This window comes from Borostomias antarcticus, assembly GCF_949987555.1.
Source record: "Borostomias antarcticus genome assembly, chromosome: 33".
Taxonomy (NCBI): Eukaryota; Metazoa; Chordata; class Actinopteri; order Stomiiformes; family Stomiidae; genus Borostomias; species Borostomias antarcticus.
The window spans coordinates 5,015,336-5,038,876 of record NC_140266.1 but is presented as its reverse complement, the minus strand read 5'-3'; the positions used below and the strand labels follow the sequence as shown (position 1 = coordinate 5,038,876).

General features: G+C 47.2%; 3 protein-coding genes across 5 annotated transcripts; 2 read left to right on the top strand and 1 right to left on the bottom strand.

Moving 5' to 3' along the window:
* The first annotated feature begins 4,426 nt into the window (after window positions 1–4,426).
* On the top strand, window positions 4,427–8,272 carry LOC311327682 (uncharacterized protein). Its single transcript, XM_084460767.1, has 5 exons — window positions 4,427–4,558; window positions 5,352–5,447; window positions 6,158–6,221; window positions 6,954–7,090; window positions 7,456–8,272. Exons 1-5 carry the CDS (start codon window positions 4,508–4,510, stop codon window positions 7,528–7,530), a joined length of 423 nt encoding a protein of 140 aa, XP_084316893.1. The 5' UTR covers window positions 4,427–4,507; the 3' UTR covers window positions 7,531–8,272.
* A 2,697-nt stretch (window positions 8,273–10,969) lies between these two features.
* slc45a1 (solute carrier family 45 member 1) lies at window positions 10,970–15,685 on the bottom strand (the record flags this gene model as incomplete). Of its 3 annotated transcripts, none has more annotated exons than XM_084460550.1 (9): window positions 10,970–11,236; window positions 11,574–11,779; window positions 11,910–12,086; window positions 12,183–12,336; window positions 13,218–13,348; window positions 13,496–14,137; window positions 14,341–14,565; window positions 14,944–15,036; window positions 15,250–15,685. In XM_084460550.1, the coding sequence occupies 9 exons, from the start codon at window positions 15,683–15,685 to the stop codon at window positions 10,970–10,972; spliced, it is 2,331 nt and encodes a 776-aa protein (XP_084316676.1). The 3 variants fall into 3 exon arrangements, with proteins under 3 accessions (XP_084316676.1, XP_084316677.1, XP_084316675.1); XM_084460551.1 differs by having other exon boundaries at window positions 13,218–13,376; window positions 13,581–14,137; XM_084460549.1 differs by having other exon boundaries at window positions 13,218–14,137.
* A 1,632-nt stretch (window positions 15,686–17,317) lies between these two features.
* Window positions 17,318–23,011, top strand: prxl2b (peroxiredoxin like 2B). The gene is made up of 7 exons (XM_084460528.1): window positions 17,318–17,463; window positions 17,983–18,187; window positions 19,291–19,342; window positions 19,930–19,993; window positions 20,278–20,353; window positions 20,720–20,838; window positions 22,608–23,011. The coding sequence occupies exons 1-7, from the start codon at window positions 17,401–17,403 to the stop codon at window positions 22,632–22,634; spliced, it is 606 nt and encodes a 201-aa protein (XP_084316654.1). The 5' UTR covers window positions 17,318–17,400; the 3' UTR covers window positions 22,635–23,011.
* Window positions 23,012–23,541: the final 530 nt, after the last annotated feature.

The following is a 23,541-nucleotide window of genomic DNA, read 5'->3' as shown; positions in this document are numbered from 1 at the left end:
CCGTGAGGCTAGAGAGGCCGTGAGGCTAGAGAGGCCGTGAGGCTAGAGAGGCCGTGAGGCCACATTCCAGGAGGTCTCGCCAGGCATGGGATTTTGTAAACACTGATGAATGGAAGGAACAAGACAGATAATTCAATCAATTATAATTTATGGAAGCTAATTGGTCATTTTGCTGCCTCAGTGCCTTACACACTCACAAACACATATACACACACATACATGCATGCACGCATACATACATACATACATACATACATACATACATACATACATACATACATACATACATACATACATACATACATACATACATACATACATACATACATACATACCCCAAGAAAGCCATTCACAGACAGTGCAGGACACCGCCAATCAGAAGAACTCAGTTGGCCCCCACCTATTCCAATTATGAAGACGAGCCCCCCCCCCCCCCCCCCCCCCCCCCCCTAGTCCTGACCTCTGCCCTCTGCTCCAGCCTGACATTCCTCAGGTCGGGTTTCTCTCTTCTGTCCCCTTCTGTTTCAGGTGTGATGGTGAATAACGTTGGAAACTGCTTCATTTTACAGGGAGGGCAGTAATGTTGATAACCATGGAAACCTAGGAGGTGGAGATGACCCCCCGCCGTGGTCCTAACAGACCTGGACGATGTCCGCCTGCTCTCCGACCTCCTAGAGCAAACACAGGAGCTCCTGTGCTGAGTGGAGAGCGCAGAGTGGCCTTCGGCTAAATGCTGAGAAAACCGAGGTACCTACAACATCCTCCCAGACCATACACCTCTAAAACAACAGGAGGCATCGCTCTGAGGGAAGTCAATGACTTAAAATCAAACTTGGCTTCTCCTATGCAACAGTAGAGTCTGTTCTCCAATATGGCTGTGAATGCTGGACCCTGAAGCCCACCCTGCAGAAGTCATGGGTGCTACTACACCAGAATGCTGCATGCAGTACTTAACATCATCAAGAGCCAACATGTTACAACAAGCATCTGTATGGGGGGTCAGCAAGGGTGAGTGAGAAAACAGCAGTCAGGAGAATGAGGCTGCTTGACTGCCAGAGACACCAGGAGCTGCTGTGGGAGCCGACACACGGGCATCGATCATCGGATTACCAATCTGGATTCAGAGCTAATCACAGCACCATTTCTGCTGTTGCTCTTGTTGCTAATGACATAATCTCGGCATTAGACAACAGGAAACATAGTGCTGCTCTCTTTGTAGATCTTTCAAAAGCATTTAATACAGTCGATCACTACCTGCTTTTAACCTTCTTGATGCCCCTTGAATGTGACTGGTGTAACAGTGCAATTTCCCCTCGGGCATTAACAAAGTACCGATCTACCTACCTTTGTGCTTCAACAGAATATTTCTTGTTTAACTACCCATCAGTCTACTGAAGGTGCACAGGAGGACTGCAGATATTCATGGAAACGGAGTGAGGTAGTGGGCACACCAGAGAGAAAAACATGACAGGAAATGATCTCATAAACACTCCCCTTTCTGATTGCTCCCATTTTCCAGTTGTAGGGAGTGAGTAATGGTTGGGCCGCCTGCTTTTCTGGGCCTTGCTGACTCTCTCTCCTCTGAGCCTGGGTTACATGCTGACTGGAGCCATTAACTGAAAACAGCTATTTCTATGCTCTGCAGTCCCCACATGGTCTTCATTTGCTAAGTGAAAAGGCACTGTACTGTAACTGCATGTCTGAAGTACCAATGTTCATTCATGGAACTAGAAAGCTACGAATAATCCTGAGTTGCCAGCTTTTAGATCAAAAGTGCCTGTGAGCCCATTGTGGTTTGTTCTGCATGCTCTATCTAGCTATCTGCATTTTTGATGGCCCTTTTAAAGGTGCAGTGTGTAGACTTTTGTGGCAGAATATTGTGTAGACCTGACAGAAATGGAATATAAATATCCATAAGTATGTTTTAATTAGTGCATAATCCCATGAAAATAAGACACATTTTTCTGTTACTTTTTAATGGCTCCTTCCACGTAAGCTGCCATGTTGCACCATGTATATTCAGTTGTGCAAAAGTGAACCTATAGGGGGCGCCAAACCGCGAAAATACCACATCCTACGTTGGGCTGCTTTAAGACGCACTGACAGTTGCACCAATAGGGACACCCCTCTTGGAGAGACTGTCAGCGCTCCTTTGAGGAGTGAGTTTACCAGTTACTCGCTACCACTACCTCGGACTTACTCCACAAGGGTATATGAGGACTCACGATTCACTTGGTTACACTCAGCCCTTTAAACTCACTCCACACCACTGGGCCTCTGGGTCACGGCACCACTGTAACGGTACTCTGGTCTGCACTGTGTTCTTTCAGTTCGACCCATGTTAAGGGCTGGCCCAGGCTGGGATTCGAACCTCATCACTGCACAGGAACACATCCTGCCGGCGGACTACTTTTTACATAGACTTTTTTTTTACACTTTTCAGACAGAACAAGAACCGTTGATGCAAACAACCTCGACAGGTGACACTGCACGCTCTGGGTGTGAAATACATCGGACAAATATCAACTTCATACATTGGCCAGTTGTCAGGATAATCATGGCCAGACAGAAATCAAATCTGTCATTATAGAGAAGATAAGAGTATTAAGAGTAATAGAGTACTCTACTCTTATCTACTCTGTAATGACAGATTTGATCTGTCTGTGCTTAGTGTAGCTCTGTCTCTCTATGTGCTTAGTGTAGCTCTGTCTCTATGTGCTTAGTGTAGCTCTGTCTCTATGTGCTTAGTGTAGCTCTCTCTCTATGTGCTTAGTGTAGCTCTGTCTCTATGTGCTTAGTGTAGCTCTGTCCCTCTATGTGCTTAGTGTAGCTCTGTCTCTCTATGTGCTTAGTGTAGCTCTGTCTCTATGTGCTTAGTGTAGCTCTGTCCCTCTATGTGCTTAGTGTAGCTCTGTCTCTCTATGTGCTTAGTGTAGCTCTGTCTCTATGTGCTTAGTGTAGCTCTGTCCCTCTATGTGCTTAGTGTAGCTCTGTCCCTCTATGTGCTTAGTGTAGCTCTGTCTCTCTATGTGCTTAGTGTAGCTCTGTCTCTATGTGCTTAGTGTAGCTCTGTCTCTCTATGTGCTCAGTGTAGCTCTGTCTCTCTATGTGCTCAGTGTAGCTCTATCAGCAACACACAGGCTCACATTGACGTGTTTTTATTCTTGCATTCCATGAAATACTAAAGATCCACAGCCCAAAACCTTACTTGCAGAACCCACAGTCCTCTGCCGCCAGCCCCTTCCTCCTCCAGGATCCTCCTCCTCCTCCTCTCACAGTCTTTGTCTGTCAGACTCACAAACCAGACAGCCACACGTTAATTGCTGACCCTATGACCTCAGCTATTATGCTTCTGTGCCATGAAAATGTGGCCTCAAACAAAGCAGTGATTTCTGACCAGTGCTCAGCGTGTAGCAGCATTGTGTTGAACCAACTTACTGAACACTAACAGTGGGGTATTGTGAGAACCTAATGCTGTTCATTAGCTAGTGATGAAGCCGTTTTTAAGTCACATGTAAAACACCTACAACAATGTTCCTTTCTAATCAGGAAACAGACCAACTAGCTGACAGACAACCATCCACTCCAGCTTATCTGATCTAAATCACTTACACTTATTCTAACAGAGATATAATACAAAGCTTCATTTCAATAGGCTGCTAGTAGGCCAGGCTTCTACTGATTTAGCCAGAAAGCATTTTGTTCCAAACTAGGCTATAAATAGAGACATCAAGGTCTGGCTGAGCCACAAGAGGAGTGGTTTAGAAACTGGCTCACATCATCACCAGTAGGCTGTAATTTGATACCTCAGATTGCAGGAGAGCAGGAGTCGAGAAAGAATGAAAGAGCTCAAGAGTCTGTGTGTGTGTGTGTGTGTGCGTGCGTGTGTGTGTGTGTGTGTGTGTGTGTGTGTGTGTGTGTGTGTGTGTGTGCGTGTGTGTATCTACTTATTTGTTTATCATAGGAGGTGAGGAATGCCTTGACCCATCCAGGTTACCTGACAGTCACAGTCAGAGGAACAAAACGGTCAAAATCAGCCTTTAGCTTATTTGCTAGATCCTGCGCCGACTTCATATCGACGCACAAGTAAACGATCGAAATATTAAATGAAATGTGTTTGTTTGTGCTACAAAGACATATTATAAATATTATTTCTAAGAAACTTTTGCCGCGGAGTCAGTTTACCTCAGCGTGTTTTAAAATGAGGAAATATGTCCAGAAAAAAAACGTGAGAGGCGGGACAGTCAACAGATTGACAGCAAGTTCATCCAATGAGAAACAGCGGCGAATGTTTCTAACTTTCTCTTCTCCAATCAGGTTCGTCACCGAGGAGCGCTGTTCAGACTAGTGGATCCACCGAGTTCGACCCAGCAGAAGAACCAGCATCTCTCTCCCTCCTTTCTTCTCTCTCTCAATAAAACCACCTAGCTAAGGTTACACGCGAAAGCTTAGACACTCAAAAAGGCATCGAATTATTTTCAAAAGAGGACGTATACATCAATAAACTATGGCTGATACCGCAGTAGACACTACCACCGCAACAAAAATTACAGAAAAGGTGAGTTTCATTCATTTCCGTCTTCACGTTGACGTTACTCTTCAGATACGAGAAATAAAAAAACTGACTAACCTCATCGCTACCTGGCTAGTTGCTTACAAGTTTGTTCAACTGTAACGCGAATACATTAGTATTAGTAAGAGCCTAGTATGATTGCGAACGTTATTGCTGAATAATGAAATGTCTCACCGTAGACTGGTCATTTACAGTAGCCAACTTTAACTGAATGTATTCTCTAGTGAACCAACAAGTTAATTTCGGTTGAGACAGAATGTAGAATCAGAAGTGAGGCGTTGGTTAATCAGATCTGAGGTGAATCAGAAGTGAGGCGTTTGTTCAGAATCTGAGGTAAATCAGATCTGAGGTGAATCAGAAGTGAGGCGTTGGTTCAGAATCTGAGGTGAATCAGAAGTGAGACGTTGGTTCAGAATCTGAGGTAAATCAGATCTGAGGTGAATCAGAAGTGAGGCGTTGGGTAATCAGAATCTGAGGTGTCGGGAGGCGGGAAGCTGCTCTCCCTCGAGCGCGCTGCCTGGTGATGGTGAGCTGCGCGAGCTCAACTCCCATTGTCTACGAGCTCGTGCTGCTGGTTGCAGGGTTCTCTAGCTGCCTGGGTTCTGCATCTGCAGTCTCGATGACTGCACGATAACATGATCTTGGTAGCTGAAATGAATACGTTTACTAGATTACCGATTGTAAAGTGGTATGTTATGAGTGACTCCATAGGGGCATGCCCCCATAATATAAATAACTATAGCCTGCGTTGATTAATCGGGGACAAACTATTTTACAGGAGTTGAAAGAGAAGAAAGAAGTGGTCGTTGAGGAGGTGAAAGAGGCGGAGAAGGAGAATGGCAGCGGGGACGCACCTGCCAAGGGAAACGGAACAGTGAGTTGGATGAACTAACTTATTCCTCTGAGCCTCGTGGCCTTTTGTCTTGGCGCCTCATGGTGCAGGTGTCGCCCCGGCTGTGTTACCCCGCCCCCGCCGGTCCCCGTTACCCCGCCCCCGCCAGTCCCCGTTACCCCGCCCCCGCCGGTCCCCGTGAACCCGCCCCCGCCCGCCAGATCCCGTTAACCCGCCCGCCAGTCCCCGTTAACCCGCCCCCGCCCGCCAGTCCCCGTTAACCCGCCCCCGCCGGTCCCCGTTAACCCGCCCCCGCCAGTCCCGTTAACCCGCCCCCGCCCGCCAGTCCCCGTGAACCCGCCCCCGCCCGCCAGTCCCCGTGAACCCGCCCCCGCCCGCCGGTCTCCGTTAACCCGCCCCCGCCCGCCAGCCCCCGGCATGCGCTGCTTCTCTTCAGGGCTTTGTTTGGGTTGTGAAATGGCACAGATGTTCGCCTTGGCCAGACATCTCAATTGGCCTTCTGATTACATACCCTGAAATTAACCGCCTCTCTTGGGAAGCGAGAGGTGTAGGCTGCAACACAGGTCTTTTGTAGTTATGAAGGTCATTTAGGCTCCTATATTCTTGTAGAAGTATTTCAACCTTTGATTTGATTGACAACATGATTGGATATTGTAATCTTATAGCCTTCTCTACTGTGTTATCTCACTATGGGACAGTCCTTCACATTTTCATCCCTAACTCTCATCCAGGACACCAACGGCGCTGACCACACTGACAAAGCAGCCGAAAATGGAGAGGAGAAAAAGAAAAATGGTAAGAGGTCATATCACTCTGAGCTAACGGGAACACAACAATGCTCCTCACTAAACATTGTTGATTTGATTTGGCAGTGTTTGTTTGTTTGTTTAACCTTGGCCCGTAGAAAAAGGAGATCTGAACATCTTATGATGACCAGTTGCCTGGAACTGTTCTCTCATTATTTAATTGATATATTTATTGACCACTTCTCAAAACAGCTGCCATAGTGCTTCACAGTTGATAAAAATGCATAATATTACACAGCATAGAATGAGTAATATACAATTAATAAAATGGAAACAGAAACACTCAACAATGAAAGCAGTATAAACAAATAAAACCCAATTTAAAAGCAAACTAATGAGCGGGGTTAGGGTTAGGGTTAGGTATTTATGTGGTACTGGCTCAGCTGACCTGACCGTGAGGGGAAGGCGATTCCATAGTTTTGGAACTAAAACAGTAAAAGCGTTTAGTTTTGAGCCCAGACCACGGACACTTACGAGTAGTTGGTCAGAGTATCGAGTTAAAAGATTAGAAAGATACCAGGGTGTATAATAATAATCATCATAATACTCATAATGTTCAACAATTGTAATCTATAATTATAAGAATTGATATATAATCTATACATTTTAATTATAGTTATTATGCTACTGTGAGCAAACCATACATGCAGTGTGAGCGACCACTCAAACCAGTCTGTGCTTGTTTCCTCACCGTGTCTTCATTCATTAAACCTGGTTGCAGGAGCAGCAGAGGAGGAAGCTGAGGAGAAGAAGGAGGAGGAGGAGGTGAATGGTACGTCTGCAGGAGCAGCAGATGAAGGAGCTGGAGAGAAGAAGGAAGTGGTGGAGGCGGAGCCTGTGAAGCGCCCAGCGGAGGAGGTGGGTCTCTCCCTTCATTAGGACTGACAGGAGCAACATGCATTACTCAACTATAACATTACATTAGCTACATGCATTACTCAACTATAACATTACATTAGCTACATGCATTACTCAACTATAACATTACATTAGCTACATGCATTACTCAACTATAACATCTCAGTCATTTGGCAGACCCTCTTATGTTCTCAGACTCGCAGAGTCTCTCAGAGCAACATACAAAATATCTTGACGGATGATTTAAAACGGATAACTTAAAATCACAATGTTATGACTATTTAGGCTGCATATTTCCTCTAGGCAGGGGTTTCCCATAACCTAACGAGAGGCGTCTCCTAACCACCCTTCTCCTGCACCCTCAGGAAAAAGTGGAGACGAAAAAGCAGAAGATAGAAAGTGAAAACGGTGACTCAAAAGAAGCCAAAGTGGAGGCTTAGATGAGCCCTTCCTCCGGCTGCGTTCCAGCTCCGTCCGCGTGGTCAGCGTGGCTCTAGAGCTTGTGCTTTATGGTTGATCTACAGATTCTGTCCATTCTGTTTCCCTCCTATGATATAACAATGCACTGGAGTCCCTAAAACATAGAGGCCCCTCCTCCCTTTTATAACGTGTTATTTATTGGTCTCTGAAACAAACTTGTTTTTGTTGTTTATTTACTTGTACAAGTCCGGCCAAGTAAGAGCAGCGGGGGGTTTTATATCGGCGGGTTTGTCAGTATGATGAGTTTGAAGCACAATCTCTACATGGTCACAGCTGACCAGCTGATCCATTCTGCTCCTCTCAGCTCTTCACATTTCCCATTGACCTCACAGACTCACTAAGGACCAAAGATCAGTTTTAAGCAGGGGCTAATGGACGGGCTAATGGACGATTGTTAGCATTATTAGTTCAGTCTGTTTGTTATAATCATGATTCTGTTTGTGTGTTGTGCTGCTGCTAGTATGTTCATCCTTTGCCTGGCTGGTCTGTTAACACAACAGATGGGACTCCTGCAGAGGAAGAGGAGGAGGGTTTAGCTCTATGCCTCCTTGATAAAAGATAGTTTGACCCTATTTTGGGAGCTGGCTTCTTCTGCAATGTCAATTATCCCCTCTTAAATCTTATGACTTTGGTCATTTGTTCCATATGCATTTCATGCAAGTTTGTAATCATTTTGTACTCAACAAACATTTGTGTTTTTATTCAAGAGTTTATGTTTAAGGGTAAACCAGAATTCTGTCTGCAACCAGAATTCTGTCTGCAAGGTCTCGATGCAGGAATATTAATTGACAACATCCTTACACTGGTGTGTTTTAGGTCTCGGTAATATTTCCAGATTGAAATTTGGTTACTTTGGCCAGTGCTTTGTGTTTTCTGGTTCTCAAAATTGAATAAACCACTCTTGTCTTTCTAACTTGTGTGTGGTGTTTCTGGTAGGTTACCCACATTTGTATTTCAGTATTACCCTATTTAGTGAGACCATGTTCTAATGTTTTCAATAGTGTACTGACCAGTTAAGTATAAAAAAAAGATTACAATTGTGACACGTAAGTGTTACTCTAATGCTTCTATTATGGTATTTAGACAACCTTGTAAAAAGCTGATGTCAGTCTACCTAATTTCACCTGATACCAGGAAAACGAAGGGTTTCCCAAGATGGTGGTGAAGTCAGTCCTGCCTGTTATTACAAACGGAGTATTTTCCAGAATGCAGCTTAGAGCTCCATCTAGTGGTGCTTTGTGGATACAACAACAGGTCAACTGAGGTGATAGTTATACAAGTAATCAAAAGATTTCAAGAGAATGTAGGATTTACTATGTGTGTGAGATCCTATGTAGAATTTCAGAAAAAATGACACGGCAGTCAAAAATGTCAAAATGAACTTGTTTAACTAAACCCTGTAAAGTAGCCGTTACAGAAGCAAGGTTATGGATGGTAGCATTGTAAAACAGTTCTTGTAAAATACACATTAGAAGCACTGCAACAGCATAGTCCATATACTCCCTGTTTCCACAGAGGACGTCCCTCAGAAACACGGCCTGGGTGTGATGACGTGTTCAGTCCAGCTCTGGGTGTTTCAGAGAGGGAGGCCCTGGCCACTGCTCCAGAGACCCCCCAGCCCTGGTCACTGCTCCAGAGACCCCCCAGCCCTGGTCACTGCTCCAGAGACCCCCCAGCCCTGGTCACCGCTCCAGAGACCCCTCAGCAGGCCTGAGTGAGCGTGGCGTGGGGGGGCGGGGCTGGGGTGTTAGAGGTGGAGGGGGTGTTTCAGTGGGAAATTAACAAACAGGTTGAGAGCATTCTCTATGTCAAAAGTCAAAATACGTGAGAAAGATGTCCGAGCAATGCAAATAAAGCAAGCTATTTTGGCATGACAATCCGTTTCCAACTGAAAAGTAAATGTGCCAATAGTATCATCATTAGTGCCCTGGCGGGGAGGATGGGATATTAGTACAGGTTCTAGAATGGAGAGATGAATGGACAGATGTGAGTGACTGTGAGGAGGTCAGACAACTAACCCAAATGTGAGAGGGTCCCACTATGAGCCCCTCTGGGTCTAATGTGATGGCGGAGGCCTAAGCGCCCGACATGCGGCCCTAGAGGTGAAGAGAAGCACGTGCTGCTGGCGTTTGAACTTTAACCCCGTCCTTCCTCACAGTCATCCAGCTTCAACAGAATCCTTCACATGTTATCTTCCTCAATTCTTTCTTGCAGCCAAATAACTGTTTTGTTGTTCTTCTTTTTTGTTGTAGTTTTTCGGGTTTCCGACTGAATGCTGAATCACACCCCAGTTTCAACTTCTGCTCTGCCTGATAATGACAAGAATCACTGTCATTACAACGACCCCGCCAGCAGCGGACTGACAGATCAGAGTGCTGTCCATGGCTTAGTGAGAGTCCAGAGATAATTAGTCTTCTGTGTGTGTGTGCGCGTGTGTGTGTGCGCGCGCGTGCATGTGTGTGTGTGTGTGTGTGTGTGTGTGTGTGTGTGAGACACGTGAAGAATGACTGCTTCCGTCTAACACTAAAGAAGTGCATACTATACTTTGACTGAGTGTGTAAATGACTGTGTGTGCATGTGTGTGTGTGTGTGTGTGTGTGTGTGAGGAAGAGTGAGTGTTCTCAGGGCTTCAAGCAAAAGGTCATGGAGGCAGGTAGTCAGTCACTAGAACGTTCCCTAGAGTGAGACCCCAGTGTTCTCAGGGAACCCAGGTAGAAACAGGCAGCGTTCCCTCGGTCATGTGACCAAAACAACACAACAAGGCATTGAGAGGCAGCTCATGCAGACATTAGACATGGGAGGTAGGGGGCGCCAAAGCTGTTAATACGATGAGCAGAATCCTCCCCTGAACATCAACAAGCCAGGAGAGGTGAGGAGAAACGCTCCAGCAGATCAACAGACAATAGTCTATCATCACAACATACTCACAGAGGTCACTAATGTGTATGCACACACACAAGCACACACACGCGCATGTACGCACACACACACAGAAACACACACCTGCGCAAACATACAGCCACAACAACATCACACACGCAAATGACACAAATCGGAAAGGCCTGAGGAAAATGATGCATGGACACACACACACACACACACACACACACTGCATCAAACACTGACACACACACACACACTGCATCAAACAGTGACATGGGCCCACGTCTGTCTGTGTCTGAGCAGCGCTGAGTGGTCAGGACGTTGAGGGACGTCATACGTCATGTGACCTGCATGTGTGAGGGAACATGTGCAGTACAGTGTGATACCGCCCGGCTGAGGGTAGATCGAAAGGCAGGCAGTAATCTAGAGAGAGTGTGTGTGTGTGTGTGTGTGCGTGTGTGTGTGTGTGTGTGTGTGTGTGTGTGTGTGTGTGGTGAGGTGGCGTTGTGAAGGGCTCTAAATGTGCAGTAGGGGCTGGGTCTCACTCTCGGGGGGCTCACCCTCGGGGGGCAGCTGGTACACCACGCAGAGGGACGAGTACAGACAGCCCACGAATGACATCACGCTCGAAAAGTACATCACTCCCTGGGCCCCGCCCACCAGTGAGGTCAGAGGTCCCATCGCCACGGAGACCAGGATCTGAGCCAGGAAGTACTGGCAGCTGAGCAGAGAGATGTCCACGCCCATCCCTCTCCTGGTCCCTTCCTCAGAGGTGCCACAGAACTACACACACACACACACACACACACACACACACACACACACACACACACGCGCACACACACACACACACACACACACACACACACACACACACACACACACACACACACACACACACACACACAGAAAAACTGTCAGAAAAGAGCATTTGCCCATCCACAGTATTATATATATACTGCATATATAAACTGCATATATTTGTACAGTGAATCCATCACTACAAATCAAGATTTGTACCATTCAAATAAATCACACAGACAGAATGACTGTAACCAAAGGTATCAGTTGTACTCAGTGTGTGTTCAGTGGGCGTGTCTGCTGCTCTGTGCGTCCGTACCTGGGGGCTCTGGTAGTATTCACACAGCAGGGAGTAAGGCAGCGTGCACAGCGAGGAGAACAGCACCCCGTAGGTGACGCAGAGCGACAGCACCACGTACAGGTTGGTGGACAGCGTGGCGAGGCCGGTCCCCAGGCCGAACGCCAGGTAGGCAAAGAAATACAGAGAGCGGAGAGAGAAACGCTCCTCCAGCTTCTCCAGTATGGCTGAACAGAGGAGAGAGAGTGTCACCAGCCAGCCCTGTTCATATGCACCAATCGTGTGTGTGTGTGTGTGTGTGTGTGTGTGTGTGTGTGTGTGTGTGTGTGTGTGTGTGTGTGTGTGTGAGGGTCTCACCTGAGTAGAAGGCAGCGCTGAATGCATAGATGCACATGCCCCAGCAGCCCATGGTGACCCCGGCGTTGTAGCGCTCGTAGGCCTCCGAGTCGTGGGCCGCTTTGGGGTCCCCCTCAAACACCACCTCCCCCATGAAGTCGGTGTAGAAGAGCAGCATGCCCTCGAAGGACAGCCAGCCTGGAGGTCAGAAGATCACATTTACAACACAGCTTTCTCTGGAGAGCAGACAGGTGTGGTGACAGCAAACACAGAAGATATGAGCCTCTCCTCTACCCAGGAAATGGTTAGTGCACAAGCTGCGCAGTGACGGGGGCATCCTGTAGATGGCCACACACAGCAGCTTCATGGACATCTGGGAGTCCGCGCTCTCCACGTGCTCGCTCAGGTCGCTCTCATAGCGAACTCCGTTCAGGAGGATGTTCGCCACCTTCAGCCCAACAGTGACAAAACAATTACTTAATTATGTAAGAAACCGCATACTTAATATGCATACATGTAATATACATACAGTAATATACTTGTGATGTACATTTTTACATAACCTATTTCAAATGTGATTGGCTACAATTTATCCGAGGACTGCAGGATGGATGGGGGTTAATTGGGGTCTTAACTTTAACCTTAATTTAACTAAAGCTGAGGGAGAAAATATGGTAAGGAGGGAAAAGTAGACTTAAGACAAGTCTCTCTTCTGGTCATCTGAGAGGAAGGAGACCAGTCATTTCCCATCATCCGTCTTCTGAGCCCGTGGAGAGAACAACTCTACCCAACCTTGCCCCCTAAGCTGATGAGGTTGGTCCTGCAGCTAATGACTTAAAGGAACATGCCATGATTTGGGGAAATTAGCTAATTTGCCGTCTTCTCCAGAGTCAGATAAGAAGATACACACCCTTCTCCTCTCTGCGTGCAGTAGGAAGCTGAGACCCGCACCGTTAGCCTAGCTTAGCTGCAGTCACTGGAAGTGGCCTGGCACCGTTAGCCTAGCTCCCTCAAAAGTGACGAAATACACTTTCCAACAACTCCAAAAGCTAGAGACTGAGGACTTCCATTTTGTTTTTGTCACTTAAAGTGAGTGGAAACCATTTGGGAGTTAAACAAAAAAAAAAGCATTGCAGAACCAATCCAAGATAGTTTAAAGTGTTTTAGAACCAATTCAAAGTCTCAGAAGGCAGAGATTTCCGATTGGTATCGCAAGACTAAACGACCAGAGGTTCTATCTCTAGTCAAAGCAATAGAGCTGCCAGACTAAAGTTCACATGAATGGAGAGTGAGGTGAGTTCTATGAATACATCCATGGTTCAGACAGACCTGCTGGCTGAAGGTGACGGTCCTCCTCCTGCCGTCCTCCATCCCGACGCCTGGGGTCATCAGGGGGTCCGCCATCAGGGCGAGACTCTGCGGGCGCTTCAGGATGCCAGCAGAGGAGCCCCGTTTGGAACCTGCCCCGGGATGAAACAGCCCCACAACCTGAGACCCACCTCCAAGCTGAGGCCCACCTCCAAGCTGAGACCCACCTCCAAGCTGAGGCCCACCTCCAAGCTGAGGCCCACCTCCAAGCTGAGGCCCACCTCCAAGCTGAGGCCCACCTCCAAGCTGGGCCCCTGTCCCTGTCTGAGTTCCCTGTGTGGGGAGGGTGTCCCCTGGGGGCAGGGGTCTGGCTGCAGCGTCAGGGTCCAGGGGTTGTGGGGTTTGTAGTCCTGTGTAGCAGTCAATGAGAACACTGTCGATGTAGGAGGTTCCCAGGGAGGAGGCGAACTCGTTGATGCCGGTGAGGGAGCCGTCTCGGCTGATGAAGCTGCCGTATTTGGGCGTGAGCGGGCTGAGGGGGGAGATGGGACTGCTCAGGCCGGCGCAGAGCCGTGCGCTGGCGCTGCACGAGTGACCCAGCGGGTCAGGGTGGCCGGAGCGAGGGTCAGAAAACTGGTATCTGTAGAGGCCTTCCTCCTCCTCCTCTTCCTCTTCGAGGCCCAGGCCCGTCCCTGGGGCGATGGGGGGAGAGGGGGGGAGGGGGAGGTTCGGGCTCTTCAGGTGGTTCTGGGAGCTCCTCTGAGGCTGGGTCTTTGGCAAGGGCCGCTCTGGGATGCTGGTTAGGGTCATCGCCGTGGCAGCCACCAGGGTCACACTAGTGAACAGGTATATGACCCGAAGCTGACCGCCCATTGACCTTCCGAACTCGGTGTGGTCCCAGTTGATTCCACCAACGATGTACCCGAATCCACCTCCCAGTCCTGCGTAACACAACCAGGAAATATTATGATGCACAACTGATCATGAAATCGACCATGAAACGCCTCTAACTTTCCCGGTAAAGAGAGTGAGTTAGGATGTGTGAGCTGCTGGTATATAGTGTCCCAGCGTTCAAATCTCCCGCCCTTTTCCCCCTGAAACACTGAAACATTGATTAGGCTCTGATCACGTGACGACCTCTGACCTGCCAGCAGCGCGTGGATGTTGAGGCCCCGGTCCTGGTCCTCCGGGCTGCACACGTCCATCATGTAGGCGTGGCTGGGGTTATCAGCCGAGTCGGCACTGAAGTCCATCAGAACCACTCCGCAGATGGTCAGCACGATCCCCCACTTGTGATTGGACGCCGTGTCCGCCAACGCACCTCCGATGTCCCGCCCATTCAGAACCAGGGTTAAACCCAACAGGGCTCCTGTGAGGAAAGAACACGCCGTAGCTGAGACGAGTTCAAAACACACAATATAAATGAATAAATAGCCCTGCACCCCCTCCATCCGGGCCACTGGCTGCCCCGGCACTCCAAGACCCCTGCGGTCGATCGACATGGCCTCGCAGTGATGGAATGAACTGACCAATGAGGTCAGGACAGGGAATGAACTGACCAATGAGGTCAGGACAGCGTCTCATTCTCCTGGAATCATAATCCAGCTGAAGACCTGGAGACTTGCGCTGGACCCAAACACCTGCGCTGAACCCCAACACCTGCGCTGAACCCCAACACCTGCGCTGGACCCCAACACCTGCAGGCTCTGACGCAGGAGAACATTGGCTCAGTTCCTCTCACACTCACCTATCGCCAGGGCACAGATGAACGGCCTCCTCCGGCCGAAGCGGGACGTGCAGCGGTCACTCCAGGCTCCGAGGAGAGGCTGAACCAGGAAGCCTTCAGGGCAGCAGGAGAAAGGAGGCGTTCAGGGCATGAGCAGCGATCTGTGTTTACCTAATCCACAAGACCTACAATGCTATGTCTGCATATGACAAACAAAATCCTATATTATACTAGATATTACTACTCTAAATTCTTTAGTTAGCCTACTTCTAAATACTACTGTATATCGTATATAAACATAGTAAAGGTTATATTCCTGTCTCTTACCCAGGATGGGGCTGATGAACCACACCAGGCTGTAGAACTGGTCGGGCAGACCCATCTGCAGCAGGACGGGGGTGACGTAGGCCGTCTCCATGGCGTAGCTGAACTCGATGCCAAACAAGATGCAGCCGTTGAAGAGCAGCTCTGGGAAGGTTCGGCGGGGGGGCAGCTCGCTGAGGTCCAGCTGGTCCAGCGGGCAGGGGGTGTTGGGAGGCGGAGGGGGCGAGGGTCTTATCACCTTCCGGCGCTTTGGGTGTCTCTGGAAGTTGTTGGCGCGGTGGCTCAGGTGCCGTGTGGTGGATGATGGGAAGCTGGCGGTCTTAGGAAGGGAACTCCTCCAGAGGCCTTCCTGAGTGGAAGACCTTGCTCCTCCTCCTCCTCCTCCCACCGGGCTGGTCAGGAGGGGGTCGCTGGGGGTGCCCATGCCTGGAGAGGACATCACTCTGGACCCACTTCTCTCTCTATACACTGGGGGATCCTCATTAAATCAAAACGACAGAACAGTTTGATGAGAAATATACACACACACATTTAGAAGATGCAGCACGTAAAACCACAGACTAATAAGAGAGGTAATTTATTACTACTGCGACTCGCTTGATTTTAATGGACAGCAGGTGGTACAGTAGGTAACCAAGGATACCAGGGTAGCCAGTTGAGGACCCTGCTGCCATCACCAGAACCAGAGAACCAGAGAACCAGAGAACCAGAGGACCAGAGGACCAGAGGACCAGAGAACCAGAGAACCAGAGGAGGCTGATGGCACGCGCTCCTCGTGGGCGCGACGCACTGAACCAATGCGCATGTGAGCAGGGATGTGCGCATGCGCATGTGAGCAGGGATGTGCGCATGTGAGCAGGGATGTGCGCATGCGCATGTGAGCAGGGATGTGCGCAAAGCCCATGTGCCGGTGAGCTGAGCATAGCAGTACGGAATGCGGCACTGTCTCTCTCACGGATGCTGTTTCCATTTTAATTTTTTATGGAATAAAAAATCGTATACATGGGAGCGGAGGCGTAAAACAGGCATTGGTCATAAAACTGAAATAAAAAATAAGTTTAATTAGCCAATTATAGCCCGCCGTTTCCATGAGAAATGTATATTTATCGTTACAAAGATGCCGGAGCGTGTATATTTGTCTAGCTCGATTATCGTTTCAAATAACCATCCTCGATTGCTTTTCTCTATGGTTTGACATTTTGTTCAAGGTGAAGATTAGCCTACAGTCGGATTGTGCTCTAAAAGAATAAGGCGTGCAAATTGAAACGAGAGAATTACCTTTTTAGGGCGTCTTGTCGTTCACGGCAGCACAGTGTGATGATAAACAGCTCAGTCATATTTAGGGTTTACAACATGTACGATAAATGAGAGGATACATGTTTTTTTTCTTTGATGCAGTCATCCCGCTGCATTATCCTCCGTCCCTTCTCCTTCCCCCTCTCTCTCTCTCTCTCTCCCTCTCTCTCCCTCTCTTCCCTCCCTCCCTCCCCCCTCGGTCTCACGACGTCACACCGGCCCCCTCTCATCCCCCTGCTTGGGAGACCTGCAGCATCAGCACCATCTCTAAGAGGATGCGCCCTGAATGACATTCATAGTAGCCTAGACCTTGTTTGTTTATTTGTAGCCTGGTGTATAGAACAGCAATGAGCTGCTTTTCAGCGAATACCATCCTTAATGCGAGTAGAACAATAAGGCCAAACTTCAAGTCTTGGCTACTGCCACACAGAATAATGCTTAATATTAACAAAAATGGTATGTCCCGTGATTTTAAGTTTCACCTATGCGATTTAAAATAACCTCACTGTCTGTTCCAAGGCACTGACTGAAACGGACGGGTTTCTAGATGTAAATATTTATTTGATTTGTGGTGGTTTCAGATGTAATACAATCACAGTGGGATTAATCTGCACGTGTTCACTGTTGTCTAATGACGGAACACAACCCGCCCCATTATTGTAACTATTTTGTTTATTGGTTGACTCTCGGTAGCATTTCAATTATGATTGGACAATATTTTGAAATGGGCGTGGCTGGAATACGGAGTTGTGCAACTGAAAGACGGGTCAGCTACTACCAGGAAATTGGGAACATATATAATATCTATCTTTCTTTAAACGTAGTTTTTGTCACATTTTAACTTTACAACTTGTGAAAATGGCAACGATTGACCTGGGTAAAGTTGGAGCGAACTTGTTGAAGAGCGGCCTGTCTGAAGAGGTAAGGGAGGAATGATAGTCTATAATAATGATACAGCAAGGCTACATTGATACTTAATGAATGATACCGCACCTGGACATGTTCGGTAATGACTTCTCTCTACAGCTGTTTAACCCACCTACGTTTATACACATGCTTGTCTTATTGGTAACTGTTCTAGCTGGTTCTAAGCTGGTTTGGGACTATATCTGTCTCGCTGTGCCGTGGGACGCTTGTCATCACACACTAACCACGAGATCCTCCCCAGGGAAGCATATCTGAGACCTCAAACCCTATATTAGTCTTGAGGGGACTTGCTTACTCTATGGGGGACATAATGATGACGATACTGTAATTTACATGTAACACAAATGGAAGTGTTGAAGCTGGTGCTGTGTAGCCTGGCTTCGCAGGGGTGAATGTGACCTCATGATCATGTTGGCCAGGCCAGGCTAGGTGCTGTGTTGGGTTGCTCAGGGTTTGAGTAATGAGTAAATAGGTGCAGTGCAGTTGATTGCTAGTTTGTTGTCTTGACTCCAGAGTGTGGAGCTCCGGTCTCTGTGGCGCGACCAGCCAGCGGTCATCTTCTTCCTGAGGAGGTTTGGCTGCCAGGTGTGTCGCTGGACGGCCGTAGAGGTCAGTAAACTAGAACCGGACCTGAGAGCCAACGGAGTGGCGCTGGTCGGCATCGGCCCAGAGGAGACGGGGCTGAAGGAGTTCCAGGAGGGGGACTTTTTCAAAGGAGGTGAGCAGCTTTGCAGCTCCAGGTGGGATACAGACCAGACCCCATGTCCAGGTGATACAGAACAGACCCCATGTCCAGGTGTGATAGTGGACAGACCCCATGTCCAGGTGTGATAGTGGACAGACCCCATGTCCAGGTGTGATAGTGGACAGACCCCATGTCCAGGTGATACTGAACAGACCCCATGTCCAGGTGATACAGAACAGACCCCATGTCCAGGTGATACTGAACAGACCCCATGTCCAGGTGGGACACTGAACAGACCCCATGTCCAGGTGGTACTGAACAGACCCCATGTCCAGGTGATACTGAACAGACCCCATGTCCAGGTGATACTGAACAGACCCCATGTCCAGGTGATACTGAACAGACCCCATGTCCAGGTGATACTGAACAGACCCCATGTCCAGGTGTGATAGTGGACAGACCCCATGTCCAGGTGATACAGAACAGACCCCATGTCCAGGTGATAGTGAACAGACCCCATGTCCAGGTGGGATACAGAACAGACCCCATGAGGACACTTTCTGAACGGACCCGCGGGGACAGATGGAGTTGGTCTACATTCTGGATAGCTGCAGCTGTCTACAACGTTATACTATCATCAGAAACCTTACGCAATGGCACTGGGAGCTTTGAACCTTTGTCCCCGTGACACAACGTACCTTTAGCAGCACGGCGAGGGAGGGGTCGGTTGCTACGGCACCTGGTGTTGTAAAAGATCATGTGTTCTCCCAGCCGACTGCACTACTGGATATAAAGGGTTAAACACAGAATGGAGCCCAGTGCTCCAAAACTAATAATAGTTATTACTATTATTAAGTACTACAACAATCCACACTCTTAAGCATCTATTGTATTTTAGATTGCTATTCTTGCACTTCAGATTATGCTCTTAGTCAGTTGTTTAAGAAAGGAGATGCACTTGTGAGTTCTGGCAAGTAGTATCGGCTTTTCCTACGTTAAATGCAGTTATTGTTAGTCACTTTGGATAAAAGCATCTGCTAAATGACTGTAATGTAATGTTATGATGTGATAAATGTCTAGCCTAGACCGATTTGACAGGTTTTCATTTTTCACGTTTATGCTCACATCTTTTACAGACCTTTACATCGACGAGAAAAAGAAATGCTATAAGGATTTGGGTTTTAAAAGGTAAGATGCTCCACGTCCTAACGGCAAATGAACTGTGATGAATACAGTGCCTATAAAATACATTCACCCCCCTTGGACTTACATTTTATTGTTACACACATGGAATCAAAATTGATTTAATTAAGCTTTTTGTCACTGATAAACACAAAGTACTCAAAGGTAAAACTATATATATATAGTTAATATATATAAATTATTTTCCGTTATATTCAGCTTGTAATTAATTTAGGATATATATAATTTATTCCATAAGTATTCAGAAGCACATTTGGCAGCAATTACAGCTGTGAGTTTGTTTGGAGTCTCTCTGCACATCTGGAAAGTTGTCGCCCATTGTTCTTTGCAACATTGCTGAAGCTCCATTACATTGGATGGGTGCCATTGAACCCATTGAAAAGCAATATTTAAGTCTTGCCACAGATTTTCAATTGAATTTAGGTCTTGGCTTTGACTGGGCCATTCCAGGATATTTACTTTTTTGATTTTAAGCCACTCTCACTCTTTCCCTCTCTCTCTCTCTCTCTCCCTCCCTCTCCCTCCCTCTCTCTCTCTCTCTCTCTCCCTCTCTCTCTCTCTCTCTCTCTCAGGTACTCTGCTCTGAGCATCGTCCCTGCAGCTCTGGGGAAGAAAGTACGTGACGGCGCTGCGAAGGTGACGCTCATTATGGACATTTCTGCTTTGTTTCTGCATCATGGTGGACACATACTGAAGGAGAGCTCACAGTCAGTCTGTCCTCCATGCGTGGTCCGTGGTGGTGTAGCGGTGTAGCGGTGATGTAGTGGTGATGTAGTAGTGGTGGTGTAGTGGTGGTGTAGCAGTGATGTAGTGGTGGTGTAGTGGTGTGTAGAGGTGGTGTAGTGGTGAATAAATGTATAATATTAATATACTCCATGCATGGTGAAAGATGGTGTGTGTGTTTGTTCGTCTACCCTCAGGCCAGTGCTCAAGGTATCCAAGGCAACTTCAGTGGAGACCTTCTTCAGAGTGGAGGGATGCTCATCGTGGCCAAAGGTGAGTTCTAAGAAAAGGTTGAAGTACAACATAAATCCACAAGCACTTTGAGGGGTCTGCCCGAGAAATAGGCCCTGAAATGATAAGGCGTACACAATCTAACCAGGCAGTATGTCAGAATTCCTTTTAGCTCATTTAACTCATGCATGTTTTTAGGGAATATTTTTTGGACAGGTATTGACATATAATCTCCACTAGGGGGCACCGTGGTTACATATCAGTTGTCTTGAAGCTATATGAGGAAAATTGAATCAGTAACTGATTTTGTGGAACAGCGTTTGATAAGCTTGTGTGTGTGTGTGTGCGCGTGTGTGTGTGTGTGTGTGTGTGCGTGTGTGTGTGTGTGTGCGTGTGTGTGCTGGGCAGGTGGAGAGAAGATCCTACTTCACTTTATCCAGGATTCTCCGGGAGACTCGGTGCTGTTGGAGGACGTGTGCGCGTCTCTGGGCATCGTTTCCAGCGTGCAGGCTGGACAGAGCCCACAGGTAAACAGGACAATATGAGCAGCGACAACAAGAACAACTTCTTCTGCCTGATGCTAAATGTGGTTGATACATTGGTGGGAAACCAGTAACTATTAGGAGCCTCTGTAAACTTGTATCCTGTAGCTACGAGTAACATCTGTAAACCTGGACCCAGTAGCTACTAGTAACATCTGTAAACCTGGACCCAGTAGCTACGAGTAACATCTGTAAACCTGGACCCAGTAGCTACTAGTAACATCTGTAAACCTGGACCCAGTAGCAGCAATAGCCCCTGGAAATTGGTATCTAGTCGCTACGAGGGATCTCTGGCAACTTACCGTTAAATTCAGTGCAAAAGAGTTCTGGTACACGAGACTATCTGGTCTGGTAGTGATGTTGGAACGCCAGTAGGGGGCAGTCTGTCACCTGGTCAGAGTACAGCTGCTTCGTATGACAATATAATGACTCCTTGCCCCAAACCCACTGCTGACATGTTCTCAGGACCCTGGAAATCCTCACAAACAGCAGTTCCAGAACAACGGAGATTAGTAGTCCCAGTCTGCTGCCCTCAGAGGGGGGGGGCTGTGAACCAGGCCAGTTTGGGGGGGGGGGGTATTGGGTGGATCAAAACAATAGTTCACAGGCAGAACTGGTACTTTGTGCCAGAGAATCCTGTAAAAAAAAAAAAGATCATCATTAAATCATAATTATTTTTTATGATGTGGCTCAAAGTAAAACTTATAAAGCGCAGAAATATGTGTTGTTTACTCCAAGTACAGATGATAAAGTACAGATGATGAAGTACAGATGATGAAGTACAGATGAACTTGGCTTTGGGTGGAATTCCTCTCCACCTCTCCAGTTATTTGATTTCCCCTCCGGGTGGAAAACCAGTCCGTTTCACAGCCTGTTAATGGATGGTTGTTTGTGGTAGGAATGCATTCAAGGAAGGAAAACCACATCTAATTCCATTATGGGCTAAATCAGAAATTCAATAAAACACAGAATGTTCTTTTCCATCCTATTAATTTTAACTGTAGAGCCGGATGCCCACTAACTTCCATAAAGACATGTTTCCTTAATATGAACGGGACTCTGAGGGGGGAACGAACCCGTGTGCTTTGAGAGCAGCTGATTTTATTGTATGTCTCTCTATGCCGTTCTTGTATTGTGTTGTAGGTCTCTCTATGCCGTTCTTGGGAAACAGGAAGAGGCTTGTGTGTGAGGGCCTGCGTAGGAATGAGGCCTTCTGTTTATCTGGGCTGACGTGCTCAAACAGCTTTAGTGCCGTTTCCTCGTTACTGTATTTAGAACTCAAAGGATGTAACTCTCTTGTGCTGATGTGCTGCTGAATGTGAAATATAAACTTCCTACAACAACAGCTGGTTTCTTTACCGTTCACAATGTTCCCAGGCCAATCCACCTCTTATTAATACTGTCCCTGTCTCATTAATACTGTCCCTGTCTCATTAATACTGTCCCTGTCTCATTAATACTGTCCCTGTCTCATTAATACTGTCCCTGTCTCATTAATACTGTCCCTGTCTCATTAATACTGTCCCTGTCTCATTAATACTGTCCCTGTCTCAATGAAACATTCATCACATTAGGAGCCGTACGCCCTGTAGGAATCAGATGCATGCAGGAAGACCCAGGCTGTTAGCTCCCTCTCTGTGTTCAGTCCTGATGTGTTCAGTATGAGGAGGTCTGATGTGTTCAGTCCTGATGTGTTCAGTCCTGATGTGTTAAGTGCTCTGTCCCATTCATCCCTGCTCTGTCTTCTCTCCCAGTGTAACGAGGACATTTGTACGAGATGAAGCCTGGATGTCGGCCGTCATGTGACACTGTGTACTTTTGGAAAATGGGATAGAGAACTCGCCCCTCGGCTACAGACGGCCTGTGGTCAACATCACATCTGGACAAAGGTCTGATAAGCAACACAAAGTGCTTCATAATAGACACATCACCAAATGGAACCTGAACACTTCTGATTCCTGATTAAGTCATTAATGCATGTGCTAATTTATGTATTTTAGCCCAATAATGTCATTTAAACACATTCCTTTTCATATTGATGTCTCACTCTTCATTAGAATGAATCATTGTAATGTAACTTGAATTGATCATTTATATTTATTGAATGATAACTTGAACTGAACCTGTAGGCCAAGTTGTTTACAAACTGAACCATATTAGCTGCAAGATTGACCAATAAACTAAATCTGTTGGTAGGTTTTATGTACTACGATCCTCTCCCTGACCACGGGTTCAATGTTGATTACTCTCCCTGAGCACGGGTTCGGGTGTAGTCAGATGGATGGATGAGTGTAGTCAGATGGATGGATGAGTGTAGTCAGATGGATGGATGAGAGTTTAAATAAAAGGTTGACATCTCATCTGCACCCCACCCACCACAAAAACAGCCACAAGATCATCATGTGTTGTTTAAACATATTTTAATCCACAGTACCAGAGTTTTTACACCAATATATATGTGAACAAATTGCATATGAAATTATGCAATATTGTTTGGCATTTAATCACAAAACACAGCACATAGAGTATGCTGAGCTCAGGTGTGAATGAAACCTCTCAGCTCTGAGCCAGGAGGAACTGAATGATCACTGAAGCTCTGAGCCTGGAGGAACTGAATGATCACTGAAGCTCTGAGCCAGAGGAACTGAATGATCACTGAAGCTCTGAGCCAGAGGAACTGAATGATCA